The 25,723-nt window shown below is 39.7% G+C and overlaps 1 protein-coding gene across 1 annotated transcript; it reads left to right on the forward strand.

Annotated features, from left to right (window-relative positions):
• Positions 1-1,246: 1,246 nt before the first annotated feature.
• LOC140246833 (aldehyde dehydrogenase, dimeric NADP-preferring-like) lies at positions 1,247-20,682 on the forward strand. The gene is made up of 12 exons (XM_072326162.1): positions 1,247-1,273; positions 2,783-2,926; positions 4,385-4,480; positions 5,687-5,822; positions 6,690-6,775; positions 8,520-8,683; positions 9,926-10,156; positions 10,942-11,068; positions 11,909-11,979; positions 13,506-13,621; positions 19,366-19,501; positions 20,183-20,682. Exons 1-12 carry the CDS (start codon positions 1,247-1,249, stop codon positions 20,340-20,342), a joined length of 1,494 nt encoding a protein of 497 aa, XP_072182263.1. The 3' UTR covers positions 20,343-20,682.
• The last annotated feature ends 5,041 nt before the right edge of the window (positions 20,683-25,723 follow it).

Consider the following 25,723-nt stretch of genomic DNA (forward strand, 5'->3'; position numbering starts at 1 on the left):
AATACCAATTCGGTAATTAAGTGCTAATCAGACACTTAATTAGCTCTCAGAATACGGCCCCAGGTATAAGCTACTGAAATCCTTGCATCTGATTGGCTGAGAGCAAATTTGTCCAACAACTGAACAGAACGCCCACCCCTCCCCCCTTGGCCTTGATTTTACTTAATTACGGACTGATATTTCGGTCAACAAAGGTGCTTTGCTATGCCACCACTATATAAACCAGTGGCGAGTGCGCGTTAAATGTGGTTAAATGTATATGAGCCACCATAGGAACGCATCGCCAAGAACACAATTTTGTTACTATTAAACCACATCTATTAAATGGTTAGAGGCCTTTAAGTTACATACAAAAATAGTATTGTATTATACTAGTAAATTAAAGTACAGCTTATTAATATTGTATTGTGCTTGTTATTTGAAGGTGCCATGAAAAAATATATCTTTGGATATTATTGGTACTGCTCTCTCTCTCTCTCTCTCTCTCTCTCTCTCTCTCTTAGGCTTACGTAAATAGCATTGATCTGTAGAATCTAGAGATCATTACATTTGTTTGTTCTTGGACTTTTTAATCAACTTTGATATTCAGAACAGCTTTAAAGGGTGTGTGTAGGGCCTACAGTTCTGGTTGAGGTGAGAATTTAGCTTTTAACGTTTTGCGAGATATTCAGAAACCACTCTATGAGATGTCAAAGAGCATGCAATTTTAAGGGGTATCATAAGTTTATTTGATGAAAAATTAGTTTTGAAATGGCTGAGATATCCAAAAAATAAGGTGAAACAAAGAGATCCTAATAAAAGGCGTGGCCTGTTGCCTTTTATTATTATCACTTTTTTGGATATCTGAGCCATTTGAAAACCAATTTTCATCAAATAAAGAATCCTTCTTAAAACTATGGTCTTTCATATTTCATAAGAGGTTTCTCATTATCTCACTTAGGAATGTTCAAAACATAAATCCCCACCTCAACCAGTACTGTACAGTCCCTTTAAGTTTTAGTCTTAGTCTACATAAAAATTATTTTAAGAAATAAATAAATAAAAAATGAACTTCTCCATCCATTTCTCCAAAGGCTCTATATGTAAAGTCTTTTTTCTTGTGTAAATCAAGGTACATATTGTATTTTCTCCATTGTATCCATCTATGATTTTGCAGTAGACAAGCACGGATGATGAACATTTAGATCTTACACTACCTCCTCTAGCTTTATCTACCAGGCAGGACATTACACTTGCAGCATCGGCAATGGCAGATGGAGTAGATGCGAAATCAGTGAGAGTAGTCCAAGCTTCAAATGTTCAGCCTTCTACCATTAGCATAGCCTTTCAACAAGGCGACTCGCTCTGCGTGCCCCCGTATAGCGCGTTTACCCCACAGAGTGGAGCGAGCCGCCTTTATCCACTCGTTCATCAGGGATGTGTACTTTTGTCGTTGTTGTTGCTTTATATTCTTTGACAAATTTGCGTACAAATTTGACGCAGAAAATACACACGGCACCAAGGCAAGCCGCGCGCGCTTGCTAACAAATTTATATTCTTTGACAATTTTGCGTACAAATTTGTTAGCAAGCGCGCGCGGCTTGCCTTGGTGCCGTGTGTATTTTCTGCGTCAAATTTGTACGCAAATTTGTCAAAGAATATAAAGCAACAACAACGACAAAAGTACACATCCCTGAACGAGTGGCTAAAGGCGGCTCGCTCCACTCGCCGGCCAACAGGTTTGTGGGGTAAACGCGCTATACGGGGGCACGCAGAGCGAGTCGCCTTGTTTAAAGGCTACCATTAGCAGGGCTGCCAACTCTCACTCACTGAGAGTGAGACTCACTCATTTTGGTTCCTTTCTCACTCTAAAACTTTATTTCATTTGCATGCACTTTTATTGATCTCACTCATTTTGACTCCTAAATTATAGCATTGGCTATGGGAGTCTCACTCTCAACCAAAGTTTCCAATGTTGGCAGCCCTGCATTAGTATAAGGATATGGAGCAGTGAGATACATCAGGGCTTGACACTAACGGTGGCCCGGTGGCCCAGGGCCACCAAAAATGAAAGTCGGGCCACCAAATTTCAAAAAAAGGCAAATTTGGTGGCCCGCCTCGGGCCACCAAAATTTTTTGAAAAGTATGTCAATAAATTCGTAACTTTTTGCGCCGGAAATTGGCAGTTAAATTTGTTCAAAGGATGGATGAAAAGGACCGAATGAATGCCTGAGAGTCAGTGTTGCAAGTTTGTTGAAGTTTATTTATGAGTAGATATGTCCAACTTCTAATTCTTACTATCATAAATCTTAGATATTTGACTCATTAAAAAAAGGACTTTTAATGTTTTTTTAATTTTGTTTTTTTTTTCGGGACACCAAATTTTTCTCTCGGGCCACCAAAAATGTGAAATTTAGGATTTTGGTGGCCCCATCAGGCCACCAAACAAAAAAGTTAGTGTCGAGCCATGGATACATGTAGTGCCCAGTACAGAAGATCAAAACCCTACCTAGAGATAGCAATCAAACTTGTTGAATATTTAGACTGACAAAGTAAAAAGCATCCATGCAGTGATAGACATCGTGTAATCAAGTGCACTGCTAAAGATGATTCAATAACATGCCAATGAGTAAAAACTATTTTTAACCAAATTTGTCCTATGAACAAACACATGCACAAAGAATCAAAATATTAAATTTTAAAGAATAAGAACAGAAAACCTAAAGAAAAAGACAAGAGAGCGTGAACTGTCAGAAATTTGAAAAGATTTGTGCTCTGTCATCATGATCATTTTCCTCGTCAGATTGTCGACAGCTGTAGGGAGGCTTTTGAAGCAGGCAAGACGAGATCGTACGAGGCCCGAATCCAGAATCTCCACAGCCTAAGGCGACTGTTGGTAGAAAACAAACAGGCGTTTGTCGACGCTGCCAGAAAGGATCTAGGAAAGGTAGTGTGACGATCCTGACAATGATTATGATACTGTACGAGCTGAAATCTTCGCGTACAGATATTTTCGCGAATTGCTACAATGTACTTGGAGGACATTTTTGCGTGTTGTTTATTTCGCGGTTACGAGGGTCTAACTGAACTTACTAAATCGCGCGTTTTCGCGTGTTGTTATTTTCGCGGTTTGAAGGCGATTCGCGAAATTCGCGAAAATAAAACCACCGCGAAAATTTCAGCTCGTACAGTAAGTACGACAATGAGCCTTTTCTTTGAAAACTGTAAACTTTTCCTGCGTCACCTGTTTCAGAATAATGACAAGGATTTAAGTCTACAAAATCGTGTTCTCAAAAATAAGAATAAAAAATTAGAATAATGACTCATAAATATTCAGTCAAAATCACACCCATTTGTAAAAAGGATGAGGAAAATGTCACTGTGTTACATATCTCTCAATTACTTGCTCATAGATTTCAGCAACAATTTCATTATTGAAGTGATATAAAAAATGATATCGTTTCCAACAATTTGTTGGGTTTTTTTTTAATTATGATAAATGATGAATTGAAGACATGCACTGAACGAGTATACGAGTTGTAGACATTTACCTTATTACGGTATACTGAAAAAAAAATAAAAATAACTTCTGAAATATCATTAACCCATTGAAGATAAGTCCCGAGTAAACTTGCCTTATTAATGACACAGAAAGGGTTAAACATCAAAGACAATTTGCTCTTGTAGCCCATTGAGGACGGACTGATTTTGCTACAAGCATTTTCCATAAACCCCTGCCAACAGGTTAATAGAACATGGCCACTGATACACAGCAGTATAATTGTTACTATTATTATTACAAGTGTCTTTTGCCCAATTCAATATCCTTTATCCTTCCCTGGCAGTTAAGGAAGTTGATGTCACCTCTTGTACTACTCCTGTGATTACCAGTATGAAAACTCTTTGTCCCGTTGTTGTAGCCAAGCCATTTAGGTGCATGTCTAATCCCCTATTAACATTGCACTAGCCAATCCTCTGTGTGGAGAGCAGCTGTAGCCCCCTTGGTGATTGTTGTAAAGATTTCAAGTACAGTACTTGAATAGGACCAGGAGAGACCCCTTGGAGAAAGCAGTCTGGGGTTGAGTGAAGGTGACATGAAATGTTTCTCCAAGCAACCAACATGCGAGTTTTAATTGTGTTCAAAATCACTTTTATTTTTTACTTTACTGTGTGTAGGTGTCCATATAAGAGAGGGCTGGATAAATCAAAGTCAGACTGTATGTTGTCTCTTCAACAAATCCGTTTTGTAAGATTACTCAAATTACTCAATTACTGTGAAAGTGGACATTTTCGCAGTGTGGAAAATTTTGCCTGGCGTGAAACTAACCGCCGTTTTTATCTTGTTCTACCATAGCATTAATTCAACTTCCCCACTCTCTTTTGATGTGTATTTTCTATTCCACAGCCCGAGTTTGAAACTGTGAACTTCGAAATCGACTTCTGCTACAATGAGGTCATCACGTACATCAATGAGCTCCATGAATGGATGAAGCCTGAAAAGGTGCGGTGTGGGTGTGGCAGTGAGAATGGTAGTCTGTGAAAGGAGAATGATACCCTCCTATATGTGTAGATTGAGTATACATGCAGAGTTATCAGGAGAGCATGTCAGAAAAGTTTGAGGAAAACTGGTCAATCCCTTTGAAAGTTACTGCTTTTTAAAGTTTAATTGCCACCATGGCATGATGAGAAAGCCATACCGTGAGTAGCTGTTTGTGACATGACAGCAAAACAGAATATACAGAAAATGGAAAGAGAGTTCCACAAAATGTAATTTTTTTTATGAAAGGTACACTGCCCTACTTTGCCAAAAGGAAGCAAGTGACATACCCTCCGAATTTGAGTTATTGATGTTTTCATAATTCACACAATGAGCTCTTCTTCCAGGCCAAATTTCATGCAGAAACACTCATTCTTCTAAGAGATATGTTAGATAAGACATCATGATAGTCCATTTACATCAACTGTGTAAATGACAGACACATTTTGCTCTTTTACGAGAAATGTCACTTTTGTCACTTGCTTCCTTTTGCCAAAGTAGGGCAGTACACATTCCCCCAACCTTTTCCTGACAAATATTAAGGTTGGTATTATTCCCTGGCTCTTTGAAAGAGGTTTGTCGAGTGGTCCTTCATTGTGCTAGAAAAAATGAAAACTAAACGTTAGAAGATAGGCAGAGATAGGTAGATAGATGCATACCTATAGATAGGTAGATAGACAGGTAGATAGATAGATAGATATATAGATAGATAGATAGATAGATAGATAGATAGATAGATAGATAGGTATAGATATTAAAGCAGATAGATTGATGAATGGATTGATATATGGATAGATACACTGTACCTAGATTTATTGGGAGATTGATAGCTCAATTGATTGATGTTCATAGATTGATAGCATACTGAGAGTGAATGGTCAGGTCGAGTGCGATGGTACAAAATTTCGCACAGGGTGAAAAATAGGCGTTCTATTCAACGATGCAGAGGCAAGATGAATAGTGCACCTCATCTTTCACCAAGTGCAAAATCTTGTCCCATTTTGTGTTGGTAAAGACCACACGCTATTTGTTGTAAACGACACCTCCGATGCAGATTTTGGAATGTATTGCAGAAATGGCAGCTATTGTGAAAGGCAAATAAGTAGCAAAGTCAGAGTCAGTTGTTTTTATTTTAGTTTTTGATTATTATTTCTTCCTCTTTGTTTTAAGGTGGGCATGACTGCAGCTGCTATTGGCAAGCATGCCTTCATCCAGACGGAGCCATTGGGTGTGGTCCTGATCATAGGGGCATGGAACTACCCCATCCAGATGGTGGTACACCCCTTGGTTGGAGCACTGGCAGCAGGTATTTTTTGAGGGCCTTTTGCACCTTAAAATGATATACTGTATGTGTAAGGATTTTGGAATTGTGATTCAAAATGAGCTGTTTCACACCGGAATATTGGACATGTTTTGGCATTAATGTAATATTATCTGACAGCTTTCACTTAGTGGGAATCTGCTCTTCGCATTCTCATACCTACCTCTTGGGAAGAATACTCCCACACCCAGCAAGAAGTGAAGAGCCCCTTTAATCCTTAAAAGGGGGCTTACAAGAAAATATGATGCCCTTCGACTGTAGGAAAACATAAGCACAATTTATGTTGTTTTGCTTTGTATTTAAAGTCACTTATCAAGTTGGGCTTCCTTTCTTGTGCCAACTCCTGCCCTATCCATGCTCCTGTCTTATACTCAACTTGATTAACTTTAATTCTTGTTGTCAACAAAAAAGAGTGACATAGTTTTGTCTCTCCACCCTCCCTCATCTTTCCGCCCTTCTCCTCTAATTAGCCCCCCCCCCCCCCATGTATATTGTATACAGGGAATATTTCGCAAGGTTTTTAAATTGTGAATGTCGCGAGTCAGGTGCTATTCATGAAATTAGACATGCAAAAATATTGCTTCTAATCGAGATGTAAATGTGACGTACGCGTATACATTTCTCATGACTCTATGACGCGAATTTAACCACTCGCGAAATCGTTGGGAAGTTCCAATTTGCGAGAATTTAGACTTGCTGAATACAAGGTACAGTATATGGTGTATACAGTAAATCATTAGAATACACTTCATTATCCTGGACCTGTGTCACTTTCATGCCGTTCTCGTGAAAAGTTTTTGATGACTGAAAACATTGAACTTTTATGCCGCCATCTTTCTACTGTCATTTCAGGGAATACAGTGATTGTGAAGCCGTCTGAAATAAGTGAAGCCAGTGCCAAGTTGTTCGAAGAGCTGTTCCCAAAGTACCTCGACCCTGTGAGTAATGTCATAAGTAGAGTGAACAGGGCACTCTGCTATTTGTAACGCATTGATCGCTAGAGATTTATTTGCCCAACGTATACATTGAACACATGGGACTGAGGTGCACTACCTGTGGACTGTCTTCTTTTCATCCTGGCACCTAGTATTATGAGATGACTATCAAGACAAAGACCTATTATAGTAGGACTTTGAAGTAATGGTCATCCAAGGAACCTACAGCAGCAGTAGCAGAAGTGATGGTAGCAGCAGTAGTAGTAGTAGTAGTAGTAGTAGCAGCAGCAGCAGCAGTAGTACTAGTAGTAGCAGTTGTAGCACCAATAGTAGCAGTAGCAGTAGGTAGGCCGGGCATTGTGGTGTGCACCTGTAATCCAGCTACTTTGCAGGCATGGTTGGGGATATGGCTCAGTCGGTAGTGCGTCTACCTTCACATCCAAGTGTACCGGGTTTGAGTCCCGAGTCTCACTGAGCAATATTGTGTGTAAGCATTCCGTCCCCTCTAGTAAGAGGCAAAACACTCTGTTCCCCAGATAGGACATTAAATGGGGGTCCTGTATGTGTGTTAGCCACAACACACACACGTAAAAGATCCCACGTCATTCATTCATCACAAAGAGCAGGGTGCCAACCCGATGAAGTGGTTCCTTACCCACCCACACAACAAAACAGGCGAATGAAGATGCTGACCCCTCGTGGTTCGCCCCAGGTGACTAGCAATAGTCAACAAATGGTATCAACCAGGCACACTGTGCCGTACGCTTGAATGAATGAGTAGCTGATACGTTGTACATGTAGTAATTAGTAGTTGTAGCAGAAGCCTTCTTTCGTAATCTCCAAGTCTGCCAGGACAGCAGAAAATTAACTTCATGGTGACCTAAGCTTAGCATTTAACTATTTCATGTACCTCAGTAGGCCTATATCAGCTCTAGCTCTTAACCCGTTGAGGACGGACTGATTCTGCTACAGCACGCATTTCCCATAGAGACCTGCCCGAGTATACTCGGGACTCGTCCTCAACGGGTTAAGTGTCTAGCCATTTCGTCTGGATTTCTCCATACTGACCATTAATGTGGGCTTCTTTTGTGTGCATAGGGTATAGCTCTTTCACACAGGACAACCTGCTTTAAATCTCCTCAGACAGAGCTGCCAAGTCTCCCTGATTCTGCAGGAGTCTCCCTGAAAATGTCAAAATCTGTTCATGTCTGAATAAGAGAATATTAAAATCTCCCTGAGTTGGGAATTATTCTCGCCCATTGAAACGCATGAACACACTGATATCTCCCTGATTGCTGTGTGGAATCTCCCTGATTTGGATGTGGGAATGTTGGCAGACCTGCTCTGAAAGGCTTGGTAATAAAGATAAAGTCATTGCAAAAGGGCACTATCTGCGGGTTGGGACTCAAATCTCATGCATGTGTGGAAGACTGTGGTCCTATTTGCATGGTCTTAACCAAATTTACGGCGGACTCCCATTATAATGAAGTCCTGGGGTCCAGTAGCTAGCTGTCTTTCATTATATCGAAATTTCGTTGATACTGGACAAATACACAACAAAATCCAAAGAGTGGATGATGTTGCGGCCTGAACGTTTACTTCATTGTGATCGGAATTTTATTATAACTGTGTTTCTTATAACGGGCTGCACTGTACATGACACTGTACATGATAGCCATGACAGCTTCTCCAATTATATATTTTTCTTTCTCTTTCTCATTATTTTTCTTGACCGTTGACTACCCAGAGCTGCTTTCGGCTTGTGAATGGAGGTGTTGCCGAGACAACAGCCCTCCTGGAGCAAAAGTTTGACCACATCATGTACACGGGCAACGGTCGAGTGGCCAGGATCGTCTACTCTGCCGCGGCCAAGCATCTGACCCCGGTGACCCTGGAGCTTGGGGGCAAGAGGTCAATAGCACATTAAAATCCATGTCATTCCCTGAAGAGGGGGAAGCTGTAGGAGTGGGAGGGGGGTAATGAGCGGTCTGAGAGGCACAACTTTACCCCCCCCCCCCCCTCTTTACTTTACTCTCTAATGTGGAGATATGTATGAAGCTGCAAAATGAAGTTTTAAAAAAGAGGTGACTGAAACTTAAAGGACAAGTTCACCTTCATTAACATAAGGATTGAGAGAATGTAGGGGTCAATATTAGTAGAACACATCATTGAAAGTTTGAGGAAAATCGGACAATCCGTTCAAAAGTTATGAATTTTTGAAGTTTTTGTGCAGTAACCGCTGGATGAGAAGACTACTGCAATGTGTGAATAACTTAGATGTCACATGCGTACAATAATATAAGGAAAATATAAAGAGAATTTCACAAAATTTCAACTTTTGAAAAAAAGTACACATTCCCCCGACTCGTTACCAACAAATGTTATGAGTAATATTATTTCCCCTGCCTTTAAAAAGAGGCAAGTCAAGTGCTCTTTTATTATGCGAAAAAAGTGAAAATATGTTGAATTTTCTTTACATTTTCTTTATACTGTTGTACGCATAAGACTCACAAGCTGTAGTAGTCTCCTCATCCAGCGGTTCCAACACAAAAATTTTAAAAATTCATAACTTTTGCATCGATTGTCCAAATTTCCTCAAACTTTCACTGATGTGTTCTACTAATATTGTTGCATTCTCTCAGTCCTTATGTTAATGAAGGTGAACTTGTCCTTTAAAGTTTGAGGTGACTGAAACTTAAAGTTTGTGTGTTCCTTTTGTGCAACCCTTAAACCTGGGGGGGGGGGGGGGCGTTTCATCAACGTGTTAGTCGCAGGTTTTCACCGACAAATTTGCTATCAGCCAATCAGATGGAAGGATTTCAGTAGCTTTTAACAGTTGTCAGTGTAAATCACTGACAATAAGTTTCATGAAACGGTCCCCCTGGATTCCTTTCATATATAAGCTGATATAATGTAGAGTGAGGTAATTCAGATCTTTCCTCAGAATGATAAAACTGAACACTCCTGTATGGTGGATGGGGAAATGGTACTATAGATTTCAAGTGAATTTATGGGTTACCGTTTTTATTTCTCTTTTAAAGACTCTGAGTTGTATTTACCATAAACTTTCATAGTGGGAGAGATTATATAGCAAATCCTGTTTATTGATGACCATTGTACCAATATATCCTTCTACGACCGTCTACTCTGCAGCCCTGTGTACATCGACGAAAATTGCAACATAGACATCGCGGTGCGCCGAACCGTGTCTGCGAAGTTCTACAACGCGGGGCAGACATGCATCGCTCCCGACTACATCATCTGTCGTCACGACATGACGGAGAAGGTGGTGGCGAGCATCAAGAGGGCTCTGAAGCAGTTTTTCGGCAAAGACCCAAAGCAGTCGGGAGACTTTGGGAGAATCGTCAGTGTGAGGCATATGAAGTAAGAGTTTCACGTTCATTTAACCCTTTCTATGCCAGGAACTTTGGACAGTGTGTACAATTCTATGGGGTTTTCTGTGTGTCAATCAACACTCATAAGTACACAATGGGTTAAAGTCAATATCAGCAAATCATGGAATGCGAGCGTTGCAATCATAAAATGATGCATTATGTATCAATTGGTGTGGTTATTTATTTGCCTTTTTTATGAATACTCTATGTTCAAAAAAAAAAAAGAAAAATCACAACAGAACCCTCCACACTTTAAAAATAGTAAATCAATCCAAATACAGTTTCAGGGTATGAAACTATAACTTATTACCCACATCTTCCAGAAATCCCCATTGGATTTGCTTCAGTGGTCAAAGAGAAATGAGGATCTTTGTAACGCATGTCAGAAATCCCTTCCCTCACTGTTCTGTCCATTGTGTTCACACATTATGCAATTCCAAGAGCATCCAAGTGCCAAACTTGGAAGAACCAGACCCATGACATGCTTTACAACGATCCACATTTCTTTGTGACCACTTAACCAAATTGAATGGGGTTTTTCTGCAAAATATAGCTAAGGTGTTATATTTTAAGACCGTGGAGTAGTGTTAAGACAGTTAAATCATATTGGAAGTTATCAATACAAAAGACTGATTGTAATTTTTTTTTTTTTTTGACATACTGTCACAGAACTTACTCATGAGACCAGTTGACATGCTTTGACAACTTCTTTCACTCATTGTTCTCTTTTTTCACCTATGTATTTCCTTTTGTTTCCCCTCTGGGATGTCAAAGACGATTGTTGTCGCTCTTGGAGGACCAGGAGATTGCGATCGGAGGAGAGTCCAATGAGGAGAGCCTTTACATCGCTCCCACAGTTCTTGTTAACGTCAAGGACATGGACAAAGTCATGCAGGAAGAGGTAAGGGCAGTCAGAGCTGGAGGGGGGAGAAAATCAAGGAGGAGGGGGAATAGAGAGAGGGGGAGGGAAAGAGGAAGAGGGAAAGAAATTGGGGGGGGGGGAGAGAGGAGGGGAGGGGATGGAAGAAATGGGGGAGTTCTGCGCCTTGAGCACGTTAGTCATGCGGAATTGGCACATTATAAGTACCCTGTATTAGTATTATTAGTGTAGAGGTAGGGGCAATACGCAGTGGGAATGAATGAAGGGGAGATGGGAAGTTAGAGAGAGGGGGAAGGGGATATCTGGAGGAGGGGGAGAAAGCTGGTTGAGGATGGAGAGTAAGGCAAGACCAAAGAAGGAGAGGAAGGGAGGAGAATGAGGGGGAGTAATCAGGGAGGAGAATGAGGGGGAGTAATCAGGGAGAGGGAAGGGAATGGGGACGGGAGGGACAAGAGGATGGTGAAAGGGGGTAAGGGGAAGGGGGATGGGGGTGGTTAAGGAGAGAGAGATGGAGGTGGTGCTAGTGATGGGATAAAAAAGAGCCGGAGCAATGGTAATGTTTCATAGTGACATGAGCTAGAAGGGTCATGGAAGAGGTCAAAGGCCTGTTGAGGTAGTGGAAGGGGGAGAAAAGTGATGAGGTCAATGACGGGAAGTGGAAAGGGGGTGTGGTCACTTGGAGAAAGCGGAGAAGAAGAAGAGAAGTGAGATGGGGGAGGCTTTGGTTTTACCAGTCAATTGCCAAACAACAAACATGAGATATAGTGATGATTTGAATGAAGTGCAAGTATATTTGCAACTGATATCACAGAACACCTCTGATAAAACCTGCTTTTGATTTGTCGTCCGTGCCATGTTCAGATTTTCGGGCCAATTTTGCCAATATTCAACAGAGACTCTGTGGATGAGGCTATCAAGTTTATCAATCAGAGGTTAGTCACACTTAATACATTATTTGCTTTCTCTTTACATCACACATTTCTTTCTCATGCATATGCATAAAAGTCATGCATATACATGAATGCCAAGAGGATTCTTGCAATCTCAACCTCTGGTCACTGAAGAAAGCAATTAACCCGTTGAGGACGGACTGATTTTGCTACAACGCGCATTTCCCATAGACACCTGCCCGAGTATACTCGGGACTCATCCTCAACGGGTTAACCCTAAAGGGGCCGGCGCCCCCCCCCCCCTCGACGTTTCGCGCTATAATTCTGTAAAGCGAGAAGACCTCATTGCGAGGCTTCTTGACTTTCTTTGTTCAAGTCTCGCGCAACTTTTGAGACCAAATTTGCAACGTCCGCGCATATTTTTACGAGGCCACGCCCATTTTTGTAACGGCATATCGCCCCAAAACGGACACAATTTTGTGATTTTGTGTACATTTCCTATGGAAAACAGTGCTCTGTCATGAAAGTCATAAAAACCTGATTATTTCTATAATTGATCACTTTCATTGATTATTTTTATGCAAATTATGGTAGAAAAGTGGTCAGTGACAATTTCCAATAAAAAAACAAAGAAAAAACAAAAGTTGAAGAACAAGGAAATACGTAAGAAATTTTGAAAACAATAAAATACATAAGAATTGAATTGACTTTTGGAAGTTTTTGTGATGTACAATTGTTGAATATGCCAAAACAGTTTTACAGACCAAAAAGTAGGCTCTCAATGCGTTTAATTAGGCTAAAATATGATCTTGAGCTTAATTTGCATAATTAATTAATTAGAATCAAAAATTAATTGTTTCAAAAAATAGTATGGCACTATCTTGTAGATTATGACGTGGGTGTCACGCATGCCAAATTTCGTCACGATTGCACCTCTGATCGCCGAGATCTCGTGGGGGGGGGGGGGGGGGGAGGGGGGGCGGCGGCGGAATCCGCTCCCCTACAGTCTTTGAATAGCATAGCCAAAAAAGCCCGGCCTGATCAGGGTTAATATATCACTGTATGTTTGGAGAGTGAATCAAATCACGGAGTATAAGATGCTAAGGTGATACAAACCAGGTGGAAAATAGCAAACATATTCACTCGCCCACATTCCACACACATAGACCTACAGTGTACTTGCACACAATCTTGCACGTTTGCTGTTGGCTGTGGACAATGGTGATACAAACCAGGTGGAAAATAGCAAACATATTCACTCGCCCACATACCACACACATAGACCTACAGTGTACTTGCACACAATCTTGCACGTTTGCTGTTGGCTGTGGACAATTCTGCGACTTTCCAGAAAGACCTTCATATGCAATTTCAGCGCAAAAGGGTTCCAAGCCAATTAGCAATTGATATAACTTTTTTGTCAACATTCAAATTTACAAGAAGATTTTGCTAAAACCCGTCTGTGACATTATTATGAAATAGGTGACTTTCTTGACCAGTATTTATGTACACCATTTCATGTAAAAGGTCAAAAGTGACCACCAACAGTCTTTGTTTTGGTCTTCCAGGGACAAGCCACTGGCTCTGTACGCATTTTCCAGTGCTACCAGAGTGCTTGACAGACTCCGTAATGAGACCTCGAGTGGAGCGTTCTGTGGCAATGAGTGTTTTGTGTATGGAGGAGGTAAGAAATGTCACACAATCAGCTTTTGAAAAAATGATAATGACAGGTAATGTTGATGATAATGATGGAGTTCTTTAAGGCACCTAATCTGTGACATGGTGATACTCGTGTCACAGAAAGGTGAGGCCTGTTTTTGACATTGCTTCATTTTGAAAGAGCTACAATTCGTCGTCGGTCACACGAACCGACGAATCACTCGATTTTCGGTCAAATTTTTGATTTTGAGATTTTCAATCATTTCGATAGTAGACATTCCATACTACATATTCTGAAATTCTCAGTGTGTAATTCGGTGTAATTTTTACGTAGTTATCACTTTTGTAGAAGTATGTAATTCCATTTGTGAAAATTATTTGTTTTCCCCATAGACGCGTGTGTTAAACAATCAGGCGATACGACGGTTCGGTGACCGCGCGTACTAGTACGCGCGGTCACCGTACCGACGAATCAGTGCGCATTGACTTGCATGTAGTTTTTGAGATGCAACAGTTCATTGACCGCGCGCACAGTGCGCGTACTATGTAATACATGCGTTGACAATGACAACGCTCAATGTACATGTACATATGGACACACATGGACAGGGCTCGACCTTAGCGGGAGCCCGGGGACCATTGGCTCCCCAGAATCGCTACGGGCTCCCTAGAAATGTATGAAAAAAGCCCGGCTGGCTCCTCAAGTTTTTTTTTGCCGTATAGCCTCACGTTTCAACACAGAATTTAGTTTATGTACCGTACACACTCACACTATCATTTAATTGACGAGCGCGAGCGGCCCCGGCGCGCGCAGCGAGCCCTGACGCCCGAATTAAGTTATTATCCCTGCAATTGCAATATAGACTATGCGCACACGCAATTCGCTGCTTGCGTACTGTGTACACCGAACGGAACTTCGCGCGCCTGAATCCCTGTCGCCTACGGACCCTGGATGTTTACGTCGATCGCCGTGGTATTCCTCTGTGTGTGGCCGGCTGGGGAGCGTGAGTATAAAGCTACACACTGTAGCCAGCTGAAACAGTACCTTATTTCGTTTTGAGTCGGGGTAGAAGCGCTCCGTTGTGCAATATCTGCTTCTTTTTCTCTACTTCTTCCGCCTATCCCTTGCCTCCCATGTACGAAATGATTTTTAGAGTGTTGTGTGTGTTTTTTGTAACGTTATTGCATCATTTTTCTGCAAGGAAGAGGTGAGTTTCTGTTCGTATATTGATGTGCACTGTGCAGTATGTGCAGGTGGAAAGCGTTCGAGCTTTATTTCCCGCGAGTATCGTGGAAACTCGATGTATTTCTAGGCCTATTGAAGGAGATCTCATATAACAGAATACAAACTATTTTCCGGTCAAAATGAATTAATTTCCTTTGTTTTGTATCGTCTCTTGACGATCCCAAGGATCTCGTCGCAATACCGAGTTTCCGATGTGTATAAATTTTCGCGTAGCTTTTGGTGCTGCAAACTTTTGCTAGGGCCTTATCCTACTACTAAACATATCGTTCCATTTCTGTCATTTCTCACACCTCGTTTGGTACGATTTCTTCCATTTTATATCACTTTATCCGTTCTCTTTATACTTTGAAATATTTAAACATAATTCTTTCAAGTGTCTCGCACTGTTATTTTCGTAACGGCGATTTCTCCGATTTGCAGCAATACTTTTTCGAATCGAAGCGACGTGTGTTGTCTTTTCTAAATATTTGTGTTGTTGGGAGGTGTTGATACGTTGTATTTGTTATCTATTTTCCTCGGTGTTTATCTCGAGGGACTATGCATGTTTCTTAATGTTGATAGGAAAAGGCTAAAATGATCTGAGTGATGTCTAATGGTGATGAAAACTATGCTGGTATAAAAAGACGGCTTATTGTGAATGCTGAGCGTACGTGCCTTTCGTTTTATTTCACTTTCCTCTTATTCTTCTTTCCCCCTTCACACTCATCTTCCCCCTCCAAAGAATGATAAAAAAAGAAATTACATACACCTCACAACAAAAAGATCCACGATCTACCAACCTTCGTAAAGTTAAATCTAAATGTTCGATATCAGCAAAGAATAAGGGGAAAGCACGAATGACAATAAATTAGAGCGAAGAGACTGTGAAATACTGAATACATGCAGTGTCTGCGGCTCGAAGAAACTTGACACCCACCCATCTCCCCTTGTGGAAATTTCCACAAGAGCAGGTGCCACACCCAGGTGCGTGCCAGACGAAAGAATGCGCGCGCTGGAATAAACAGCGTGTAAATAGTACATGTATCCTGGAAATATCGATCGAAGAACCAGCTCATTAGTTGAATTAAAGGAATCATTGCAAAGATATCGTGATTCTATAACCTTTCTTTTGGCGTATAGTAGGAAACATCAAACAGTCGAATATAGTGTACTTAATCGAATATCTTATGTTCCCTGAAAAATAAAAAAAAGGATCGATTAAACAGTCAATTAAAAAGGCAATCACAGAAATACTTAAAAGGTCTCGTATGCCCAGACAAATTCACTACGAGTAGGTCCAATGAGATTCAGTCATCACCTGGTTAGACAGAAAAATCATGACCATTGACAATTTCAGTTCATGCTCATCATAACTGCTTATTATTTTTGAAAGTTTTGGCTATCAGCATTCGTTCGTAGGTGTTTTTTTTTTTTTTGTATGTTTTTCCTCATGAAAGACGTAATGACTTCTTCGTATCGAATGTAAACTGCATGTTTACCGTAAACAAGCCATTCAGCTCAGCTATGGCGCATTCGATCCATCGAACTTGCAGTAACCTCTTAGGCTGGAGCACATGGCGCATTCCTTTAAACTTGAAAGTGAAACCACGTGTTTGCACAGTGGCGCAACCACACACAGCGCGGCATTTTGCGATCATCGTTATAGCAGACTTTCCGATTCCAGTCAGGGTAAAAGAAATTGGAATAAGTTCGGAAAATACTGATGTTTAAAATCCAGTACAATGAAAAAGCCTGAAAACAAGGCATGATTATGTTTTATAGTAAACAATAGTTGGAAACACCGAACAGAGTTTTGCATTCGCTCACACAGAAGCTTTCTTGAGAAGATGAAAGCATTCCCCCTCCCCTGCTAGATAGTGGAAGCTTCCATAACCAGCCCAACAAGTTTCTGGAGGTACATACATGTGCTTGTACACATGCATTGCGAGAAAGCAATCAATCAACGCTGAACATTGCATAGTTTGTATTCTTTATCGTGCTGGTGACCAGCTCGATACTTCGGCATGTGTCGTAATTTTATGTTTAGAGTCTGTAAGCCTTATAAGTCGACGAGTTTAATTCAAAATAGCAAAAAGAGGGAGATGGAAAAAAATACGAATTCTGCTGGAAAAATACTGATTTTTTTTGCTGCTGAGTACGGATTTGCGCTTCCAAAGCTTGGCAGCTCTGCTGATCAATCAACATGATTGTGGCGTGACATGAATGTTTCTAACCTAGACCTTGCAGCTAAAAAAAGAAGAACCGAGAAAGAAAGACAATATAATGAACAGACCAGGGTAAGAAATTACAAAGGGAATGGGAGAGGGACCACACAAAACACCTACACACACACACACACACGCAGGTGCATGGCAGGCACAGGCACACACACACACACGCACACACACATTTTGACTGTGCTAAAACCCGTTAGAGACTACGTGTAAGAACAAGGTCTCTTAGGCTTGTGTCTATGGAGAAATGCATGTTATATGTAAATGAAATCTTCTCCACCAGGTTAATACATGTAATAGACCTCTACTGCTGATTGTGACCGAGGGAAACGTGGCTCTCTAAAACTCAATTTGGCTCCCTAAAAAGGTCCCTGAGGAGCCCGGCTGGCTTCCTAGAAAAAAAGTTAAGGTCAAGCCCTGATGGAAAATGACAACGTTCTTTGCAGACCGAAAATACATGCATGCAGCTCTTTGACGATTTCCCGCTTATATGTTAACAATACAATTCGATAAAAACTTCGCAAGTTAGAGCAAGAATTGAAGTCTGATGTACTACAAAAATAATTGGAAATTATAGACATGAAAGTGTAGCAACCATAAGTCAAAAATGGGTTAACTTCAAACGCGATTTTCTCGAATTGTCATTCTTATGCAAACCTGAGGGATTCATCGGTTCGTGTGACCGGCGACGAATTGAAAAGAAAAACATGAAACATTGAATTACTAGAACAGAACAATTTGGGATTTTTTTCTTGAAAAATGGGAATGCAGTCTCTATTCTCCGTTTCAAAGGCAGTACTTTTAGCATTTATTTGTGGGTTGGTGTTTTTTTCCAGAAATTACCATGGTCACACTATTTATTGTCCCCGCCGAACGAGTTCGAGCAGGCGACTATGAAACGGGCTCCGTACGTGTGTGTGTCCGTGTGTGTGTGTGTGTATGTGTGTGTTTGCGTCCGTGTGTGATCAAAATGTTCAATTTGCTACTTCTCTGTCATTTATGAGCCAATTTTGATTTTTTTTTGCTCTATATGATAGCACTACATGGGAGCTTTGAAACTTCTACACAGAATTTCAGTTGTGACCTTTGACCTTGACCTTTGACCTATATTGTACATTTTGCTACAAAATGCTACTCCTTCGCCATTTCTAACCCGATTTCGATTCCGTTTGCTTTATGTGATGGCACTAGGTGAGGGCTTCAAAAGTTCTACACAGAATTTTAACCTTTGACTTCTTTGACCTTTGACCTTGATTTTTGACCTGTATTGTACATTTTGCTACAAAATGCTACTCCTTCGCCATTTCTAACCCGATTTCGATTCCGTTTGCTTTAGGTGATGGCACTAGGTGAGGGCTTCAAAACTTCTACACAGAATTTTGATCTTTGACTTCTTTGACCTTTGACCTTGATTTTTGACCTGTATTGTACATTTTGCTACAAACTGCTACTCCTTCGCCATTTCTAACCTGATTTCGATTCCGTTTGCTTTATGTGATGGCACTAGGTGAGGACTTCAAAACTTCTACACAGAATTTTGACCTTTGACCTTGATTTTTGACCTGTATTGTACATTGGCTACAAAATGCTACTCCTTCGCCATTTCTAACCCGATTTCGATTCCGTTTGCTTTATGTGATGGCACTAGGTGAGGGCTTCAAAACTTCTACACAGAATTCTGACCTTTGACTTCTTTGACCTTTGACCTTGATTTTTGACCTATATTGTACATTTTGCTACAAAATGCTACTTCCGGCGGGGACATATATTACGCACCGCGTAATTTCTACTTTTCCTTGTTATTATTATTATCATCATCATCATCATCATCATTATAAATGATGATATTATCCAAGGATGGTATTGGACGGAGCATAATGTTTTGTAAAGCTAAAAATCTGTCATTTCATGGAAAAGCACCAACATTCACAAAATATTATATGTTAGATAATATTTAATTATTACAAAAAGTGTTTTTTAAAAGTCATTAAGTTTTGGTTCAATCTGGCCTCAGAGAAAATGTATTTCCTTTAGATAATTTTCCTCCCCGTACATGTGAACTGTGGAATGATATGTTATAAACATTCTTGTTTACTAGTAATAATGTTATTTTGTATATTTATTTCCATGTTCACTTGTATAGTCTCTACAAAAACTTGACAATCAACTTTATTTTACCCAGCAACTTTAATACTTATCTTAGGGCCCATGTACATTTTTACTTTCTCCGATGGTGATGACCATGTGCAGTCATAAAGCTGTCATTTACATTGATTATATGATTATTACATTGTGAAATGTCCTGTACAGTGGAGACTCTCCCGTTTGGAGGTGTAGGAGGGAGCGGTACAGGGTGTTATCATGGAAAGTTCACGTTTGACACGTTTTCCCACCGCAAGGCGTGTCTGGTGGACCCGATCTACACTGTGTCTGAAATGGCCCGAGGGTGAGTCTGCAGTGATTGCTATGATGGTGTATGCGGTATAGTGGATTTAAACTTTTGACTTTAAAGTTATTCCATGTGCATGTACACAGTTGAAAGTGTTGATTTTTGCTCTTTTTGGTGAAGTCTGACAAGTTCAAAGGTCAAAGTGATAAGCACCGTACTCATTGTATGGTGGTGTACTCTCAATAACGTTCCACACTATTGAGCTTCGACCACGACACTCACACCACAAGTACGTCACCTAAAGATGCCGTTCAAATTTGAATAGTGGTTAAGTTCGGCAAGGTGAAAAGTGAAAAAGTCAATGAACTTTCCGTGACGAGTACTGTAATTGAAATATTGTGGTGTACTGTCAATAACTTTCCACAGCATTGTGCTATGTTTATGAAACTCACACCACAGGTACAACACCTAAAGATGCCGGTCAAGTTTGCATACTGGTGAATTCCCACATGGTCAAAGGTCAAAAGGTCAATGAACTTACATTGAAAAGCATTATAATCACAAATTGTGATATATATAGTCTGTTGAGAATGATAAGGGCATTAAGTTGTCACTAAACCCATAGTGTTCAAGACAACTTAACGCCCTTCTCATTCCCAGCCGACGAATGTCGGTGTAATATTGTTTTGGTGTTTGCCTTGTTTACAAATCTTTTCATTTGTATCGACATATCTGCAGGCTCTTGTACGCCCCATTCTCGGAGCGGAAGAAAGCGTTAGTGGCCTGGGGTCTGAAGAAGCGGCTCCGTAACAAGACGCTGTGGAACCTGTTACTGCTGGCTGGTGCTGTGGCAGTAGTGGCCGTCGTGTACAGAATCTGTCAGAGTACGAGTAATTAGCGAGACCTGAACAATGTTTGATGTGACGCTCAAGCAGTAAGTGTGTTCTCAAAGAGTATGTTTGAGATGCAATGGTTAACATGTAGCATTTGGTCTAGATCATGTTTGTGACGTACATGTTTGTTGATATGAGGACCGTTTCTCTTTCTTTTACTTCCACTACTGTTACAGCCAGCACTACTACAGTGTAAGTGTAACTCCTACTCGTGCTGCGCGTACCACTACAGGACTCAACATTAGCTGTGGCACTGCTGGCCCGGGGCCACTAAAACTTAATGTCGGGCCACAGAATTTTAAAAAAGCTTACTTTTGGTACCCCATCTGGGCAGAATAAAATGTAAGCATCAATAGTGCTCAGGCATTTTTGCCCCACATAGCCCCTATTTTCTTTTGTTTATATGTGCATGTTTAAAGTTTATGTTGTGTCATGCTCAATATGAACCAGAGTTATCATCTTTACTTTGGCTGTTTGTTTGTTTGTTTATTTGTTTTTCCTGCGCAGCCCCAGATTTGCCTTGGATTATGAATGTTTTATCACTGTAGATATCCATGTATATGTATAATACAATGTCTTGCTTTGATTTTCTTTCTTCTGTAGATGCTGGTTACATACATGTAGTGCAGGATTACAGTCTGTGTTCAGGTTGCCTGCAGAGTTTGACCATTGAAGCAAGCTACCAACTTGCTGCCATAAGGTCAACTATAATGACTCTTGGATTTTGATCTTGAATGAAATGGTAGACTCATGCCAACACTAACTTAGAATGGTGTTTTGAATTTTAATGCTGGATGCCTGGTCTAAACATTTGATTTAGTCATACATAAACTAAACTGAAATTGCTCAAAGAGCTGGGTTTGATGTGAATCAACTTAATTGCCATACTTATGCAGTTTATGTAAATATGATTCACTTTTGGGTTTATTATTATGATGCTGATTTGGTGGATTTGCATTTACCTTTCACTGGTTGTTTTAAGCAGACTAAGGTCTGATGTTATTGCGTAGTGACAGTGTCTTTCCCTTTAAAACATCACTTGAAGTGATAAAACATGCTGTATGAATTGATACTGCTGTTATTTTATGTTGCTGTTCTGTAATTGTGCATCTTCCTTGTCTATGTAATTTTCCTGGCTTACTGTCAGTTCTAAGATATATATATTTTCCCCAGAAATATCAAATCTCTACAATCTTGTTTTAATGAATATTGTGCAATTTCAGTGCTCTAGCAGATTTCATATGAACCTTACTGAATGTATGCATATTATAACTATAAAATTGTAGCCATATAACGCAACAAAATTAAAGGCATCAATCAAACTTTATATTTGAGTGGCTAACCCTCGTCCACTACTATGGACTTACATGTACTCAAGCCAAGTGATTCTGTTGTATCTTCACTGCTTGTCTGGTTTTAACCCTAAAAGGGGGGGGGGGGGGCTAATTCTGTAACGCGAGAAGGCCTCGTCGCGAGGCTTCTTGACTTTGTTTGTTCAAGTCTCACGCAACTTTTGAGACCAAATTTGCGACGTCTGCGCATACTTTCGCGAAGCCACGCCCATTTTTGTAACGGAATGTCGCCCCAAAACGGGCACAATTTTGTGATTTTGTGTACATTTCCTATGGAAAACAGTGCTCTGTCATGAAAGTCATAAAAACCTGATTATTTTTACAATTAATCACTTTTATTGATTAGTTTTGTGCTAATTATAGTAGAAAAGTGGTCAGTGACAATTTCCAATAAAAAAACAAAGAAAAAACAAAAGTTGAAAAACAAAGAAATACATAAGAAATTCTGAAAACCATATAATACATAAGAATTGAAATGAGTTTTGGAAGTTTTTGTGATGTACAATTGTTGAATATGCCAAAACAGATTTACAGATCAAAAATTAGACTCTCGATGCTTTTAATTAGGCTAAAATATGATCTTCAGCTTAATTTGCATAATTAATTAATTAAAATTAGAAATTGCTTGTTTCAAAAAATATTATGACACAATATTGTAGATTATGACGCGGGTCTCACGCATGCCAAATTTCATCGCGATCGCATCACCGATGGCCGAGATCTCGGGGGGGGGGGGGGGGGGGGGGACCCCTCGATCTGAGCATAGCCAAAAAAGCCCGGCCCCTTTAGGGTTAAAGACTTTGGGATCACTGGATAATAGATACAGTGCACTCCCGTTATAACGAAATGCTCGCGACCGGCAGTTTTCTTTCGTTATAACGAAATTTCGTTTTAACCGAACAAATACATTATATAACGAAATCAAGGAACAACGTATATATATCATATTATGCTTGCTGAATACTCATCATACACTGGAAAGTGATGGGATAACTGCAAGTATTACAATAATAAACGCAAGTTCCCCTCAGAAACTGTGCGTGACACAAGGAGCAAACACACAGTGGTGTGAAGCGTTCACCCATGCAGAGACGCTATAAATGCCTGTTCCGCTACGTATTTGCGAAAGCAATTCGCATTTCGTTATAACGGAGCACATTTCTTTTGTTTTTCTTTGTCTGTGACGCTCGGAAAAGACTTCGTTATAACGGAAATTTCGCTGTAACCGTGTTCGTTATAAGCGAATTTTGTACCATAGTCTTCAATGGTGATAATTTTGGGACCAGAAAAATTACTTCGTTATAACGAAATTTCGTTATAACCGTGTTCGTTGTAACGGGAGTGCACTGTATTGTAAAACTAGAAAAAAACTAAAAAGTAGATATTGTAAAAACCATTTCTTGAAAAGTTCATGCCGGAAAAAAAGGCTATTCCCTCCAATTCTCGAAAATTTCATGCTGCAAAAAAAAATCTTGCTTTACAGTAGCTGCCAATATCTATCAAGTCCACAGTAGCGGACAAAACCTAGCCATTCAGATATGATGGTTGGTTGAAGCTTTATTTTTTTGGGGGGGGATAATATACCTTATCTTATCCCAAACAATGAAATATATCTTACCCCAACTGTTAGAAGTTATTACTAACCATACATATTTTATAGTTATACTGCATAGCAGTAATAACCACAATGAATGTCAATTTTTTGTAGAAGTGATCAATGTGTTTAATTTATGGTCAATTACCTTTTGAGTGATGGGTCAGACCATAGAATGTGTCTTTGTCTGTGCAAGTGTGGTGTATTTTTAGTATTAAGAAGTATAGTTTTAATGAGAAAGGGAAGTATATTTGCTTTAAATTGTGTTTTGTATAGAAATGCGACCGACTTTCCAGCTACAATTTGAATACTGAAATGCTATATTGCCAATTTGCATAAAATGATTGAATGTATATGATCTGTGTAACAAGTATGTGATTGGGTAAAAATACTGGAAGTACACAGGGTGTTTTTATGTACATATAACAAGGCTTGACACTAACTTTTTTTCTTTTCGTGACCCAAAACACATTTTTTCTAAAAAAAAAAAGGTGGTGGCTAACTTGTACAGTGTATTTCTGGTGGTGGCCTTTTTCTTCATTTTTTTTTTTTTCGGGGGGGGGGGGGTGGGGGGTGGGGGGTGTGGGGGGGCTGGGTGTAGGAGTTAAGTTCTACGCTAGAAAGGTATTGTAGAGCATGAAAGGACCCTGGATCAAGTAATCGTATTTATTATATCAGACTTTTTGGTTGAGCAGTTAACATTTGACAATTAAAAACCAAGGAAATGCTTCATTTCGAACCAAAGCACCCTTTTATATGTAAGATTCAGATGTGTCATAATGTCTAATTGTAATCAGTTTCCATGGCATCTCGTCTGCCCTGCTACAATGCCATCTTTTATAAGTAATTTTCTTTTGAGGACAAAATTTCCTGTCTAACTTGCTCCAGGCTTGGGTGTGCCCTATGGCTTCTGAATTGATACAGCTCCACTTAACAGGGTCTTATGGTTTTACATACATGTGCAATTCCATTATATTGCTGTAAGTAAAAATACTGCCCTGAGATTACTGGTGGTATGATTGTGCAATTATATCTAAGTGAATACAGTAAATTGTATTATTGATATGTTTCACACCAAGTGTGCTTAAGAACAGGTGATTCTGTGTTGAGAGTGTGGTCATGTTATTTGCATATGAATGTGCATTTTTGTAGATGAATGGAGCTGCCTGTTGAAGTACATGTATGAATATGCATCAGCATGCAAATTCGCAAGATGTATCGCAAATTGCAGTGCAGATTGGCCATGCTCTTATAAAGTGACTAACTTCCACAACTTAGGCAGCAATGCGATTTGACCTGAAATCTTGAATTGCCACTAACATTAACTGTTTAGCATACATGGTACATTATACTGTATATAATGTACAGTATATCAAAATTCTGTTCTGCTTGCATTCCAAATGGATTTTATCTAAAAAAAGAAAAAAAAAGTCTGTGCAAGTCTGCACTTTTAGACTCTTTGTATGTTTATGTACAACAAGCATAGTAATGAACCATCCCACTATGTTTTGTTTTGCTTTTTATTTCCCATGTAGAAGATAATGTTACTGAATTAACAAGTCATGAAATCATGATAGCGACTTGCTTACAGTTAGAGAAGGAATGTGTTTCATATTATACACTGTGAGTTTAGGTGCTGTGTAATATTGTTAATCTTTAAAAGAAACCCTTTTGAGTTGACTTGGTAATTTTTGTCAATCTTTTGTCAGTTCCTATTTGTTTTGTACCAGGTTATACATGGTTCCCTTTTATGGCAAGCTACCCTCATGCCAACAAAATTGTGTTTTTCAATGTTGTTTGCCGTCAAGATTACATTTGCCAAACCCTGAGAAATACAAGCACCCTCTTGTCCACATACAGAATGTACTTTAAGTGTAAGTTTTGAAAGACAACTCTTAAATGAATCTTTGAAAATTTGAACGAGATTGATGAAATTGATGAATAATTATGCCCACATGTTTCAGAAATCTAGCAATCATTAAATTTCAGCAATTGATTTTGTGACATGGTGTATGTGCATGTTCTTGACATGGAAATTTCTCTTTCTTTTTCTCTCCACTTACCTCTTTAATAAATGAAATGTTCTCCTCTGCAATTCAGGTAGAGATTAAGATATATTTCCCCATGTTACGAAGTTTGCTTCTGGAAAATGGATAATCTGGGAGAAGATGAGCATTGTTTGGTTATTTTTTTTTAAACAAATGGAGGAGATGTCTTCTTTATGGCTTTATCTTGAAAGAAAAACTCCTGGCCTGCCCTTATCCACATTTTTTTTTTTTTGAACTTATAGTGATTCATATCAAACTTTTGCAAATTCTGCTGTCAAGGTTTTAAATCTCAAAAGAGAGAACTTTTAGCCTCTTTGGTTTCAAAACTTTGATTTTTTTTTTGTAAGCTACTGAAATCCTTGCATCTGATTGGCTAAGAGCAAATTTGTCAC

The sequence above is a fragment of the Diadema setosum genome, chromosome 3 (genome assembly GCF_964275005.1).
Source record: "Diadema setosum chromosome 3, eeDiaSeto1, whole genome shotgun sequence".
In the NCBI taxonomy this organism is placed as follows: domain Eukaryota; kingdom Metazoa; phylum Echinodermata; class Echinoidea; order Diadematoida; family Diadematidae; genus Diadema; species Diadema setosum.

What these genes read in the sequence shown, in the direction of transcription:
- LOC140246833 (XM_072326162.1), top strand. Translation starts at nt 1,247, where the DNA reads ATGGCAGATGGAGTAGATGCGAAATCA. An exon ending in GTCAGTGTGAGGCATATGAA is followed by an intron (nt 10,157 to 10,941) that starts GTAAGAGTTTCA and finishes GGGATGTCAAAG; the next exon opens with ACGATTGTTGTCGCTCTTGG. An exon ending in ATCAAGTTTATCAATCAGAG is followed by an intron (nt 11,980 to 13,505) that starts GTTAGTCACACT and finishes TTGGTCTTCCAG; the next exon opens with GGACAAGCCACTGGCTCTGT.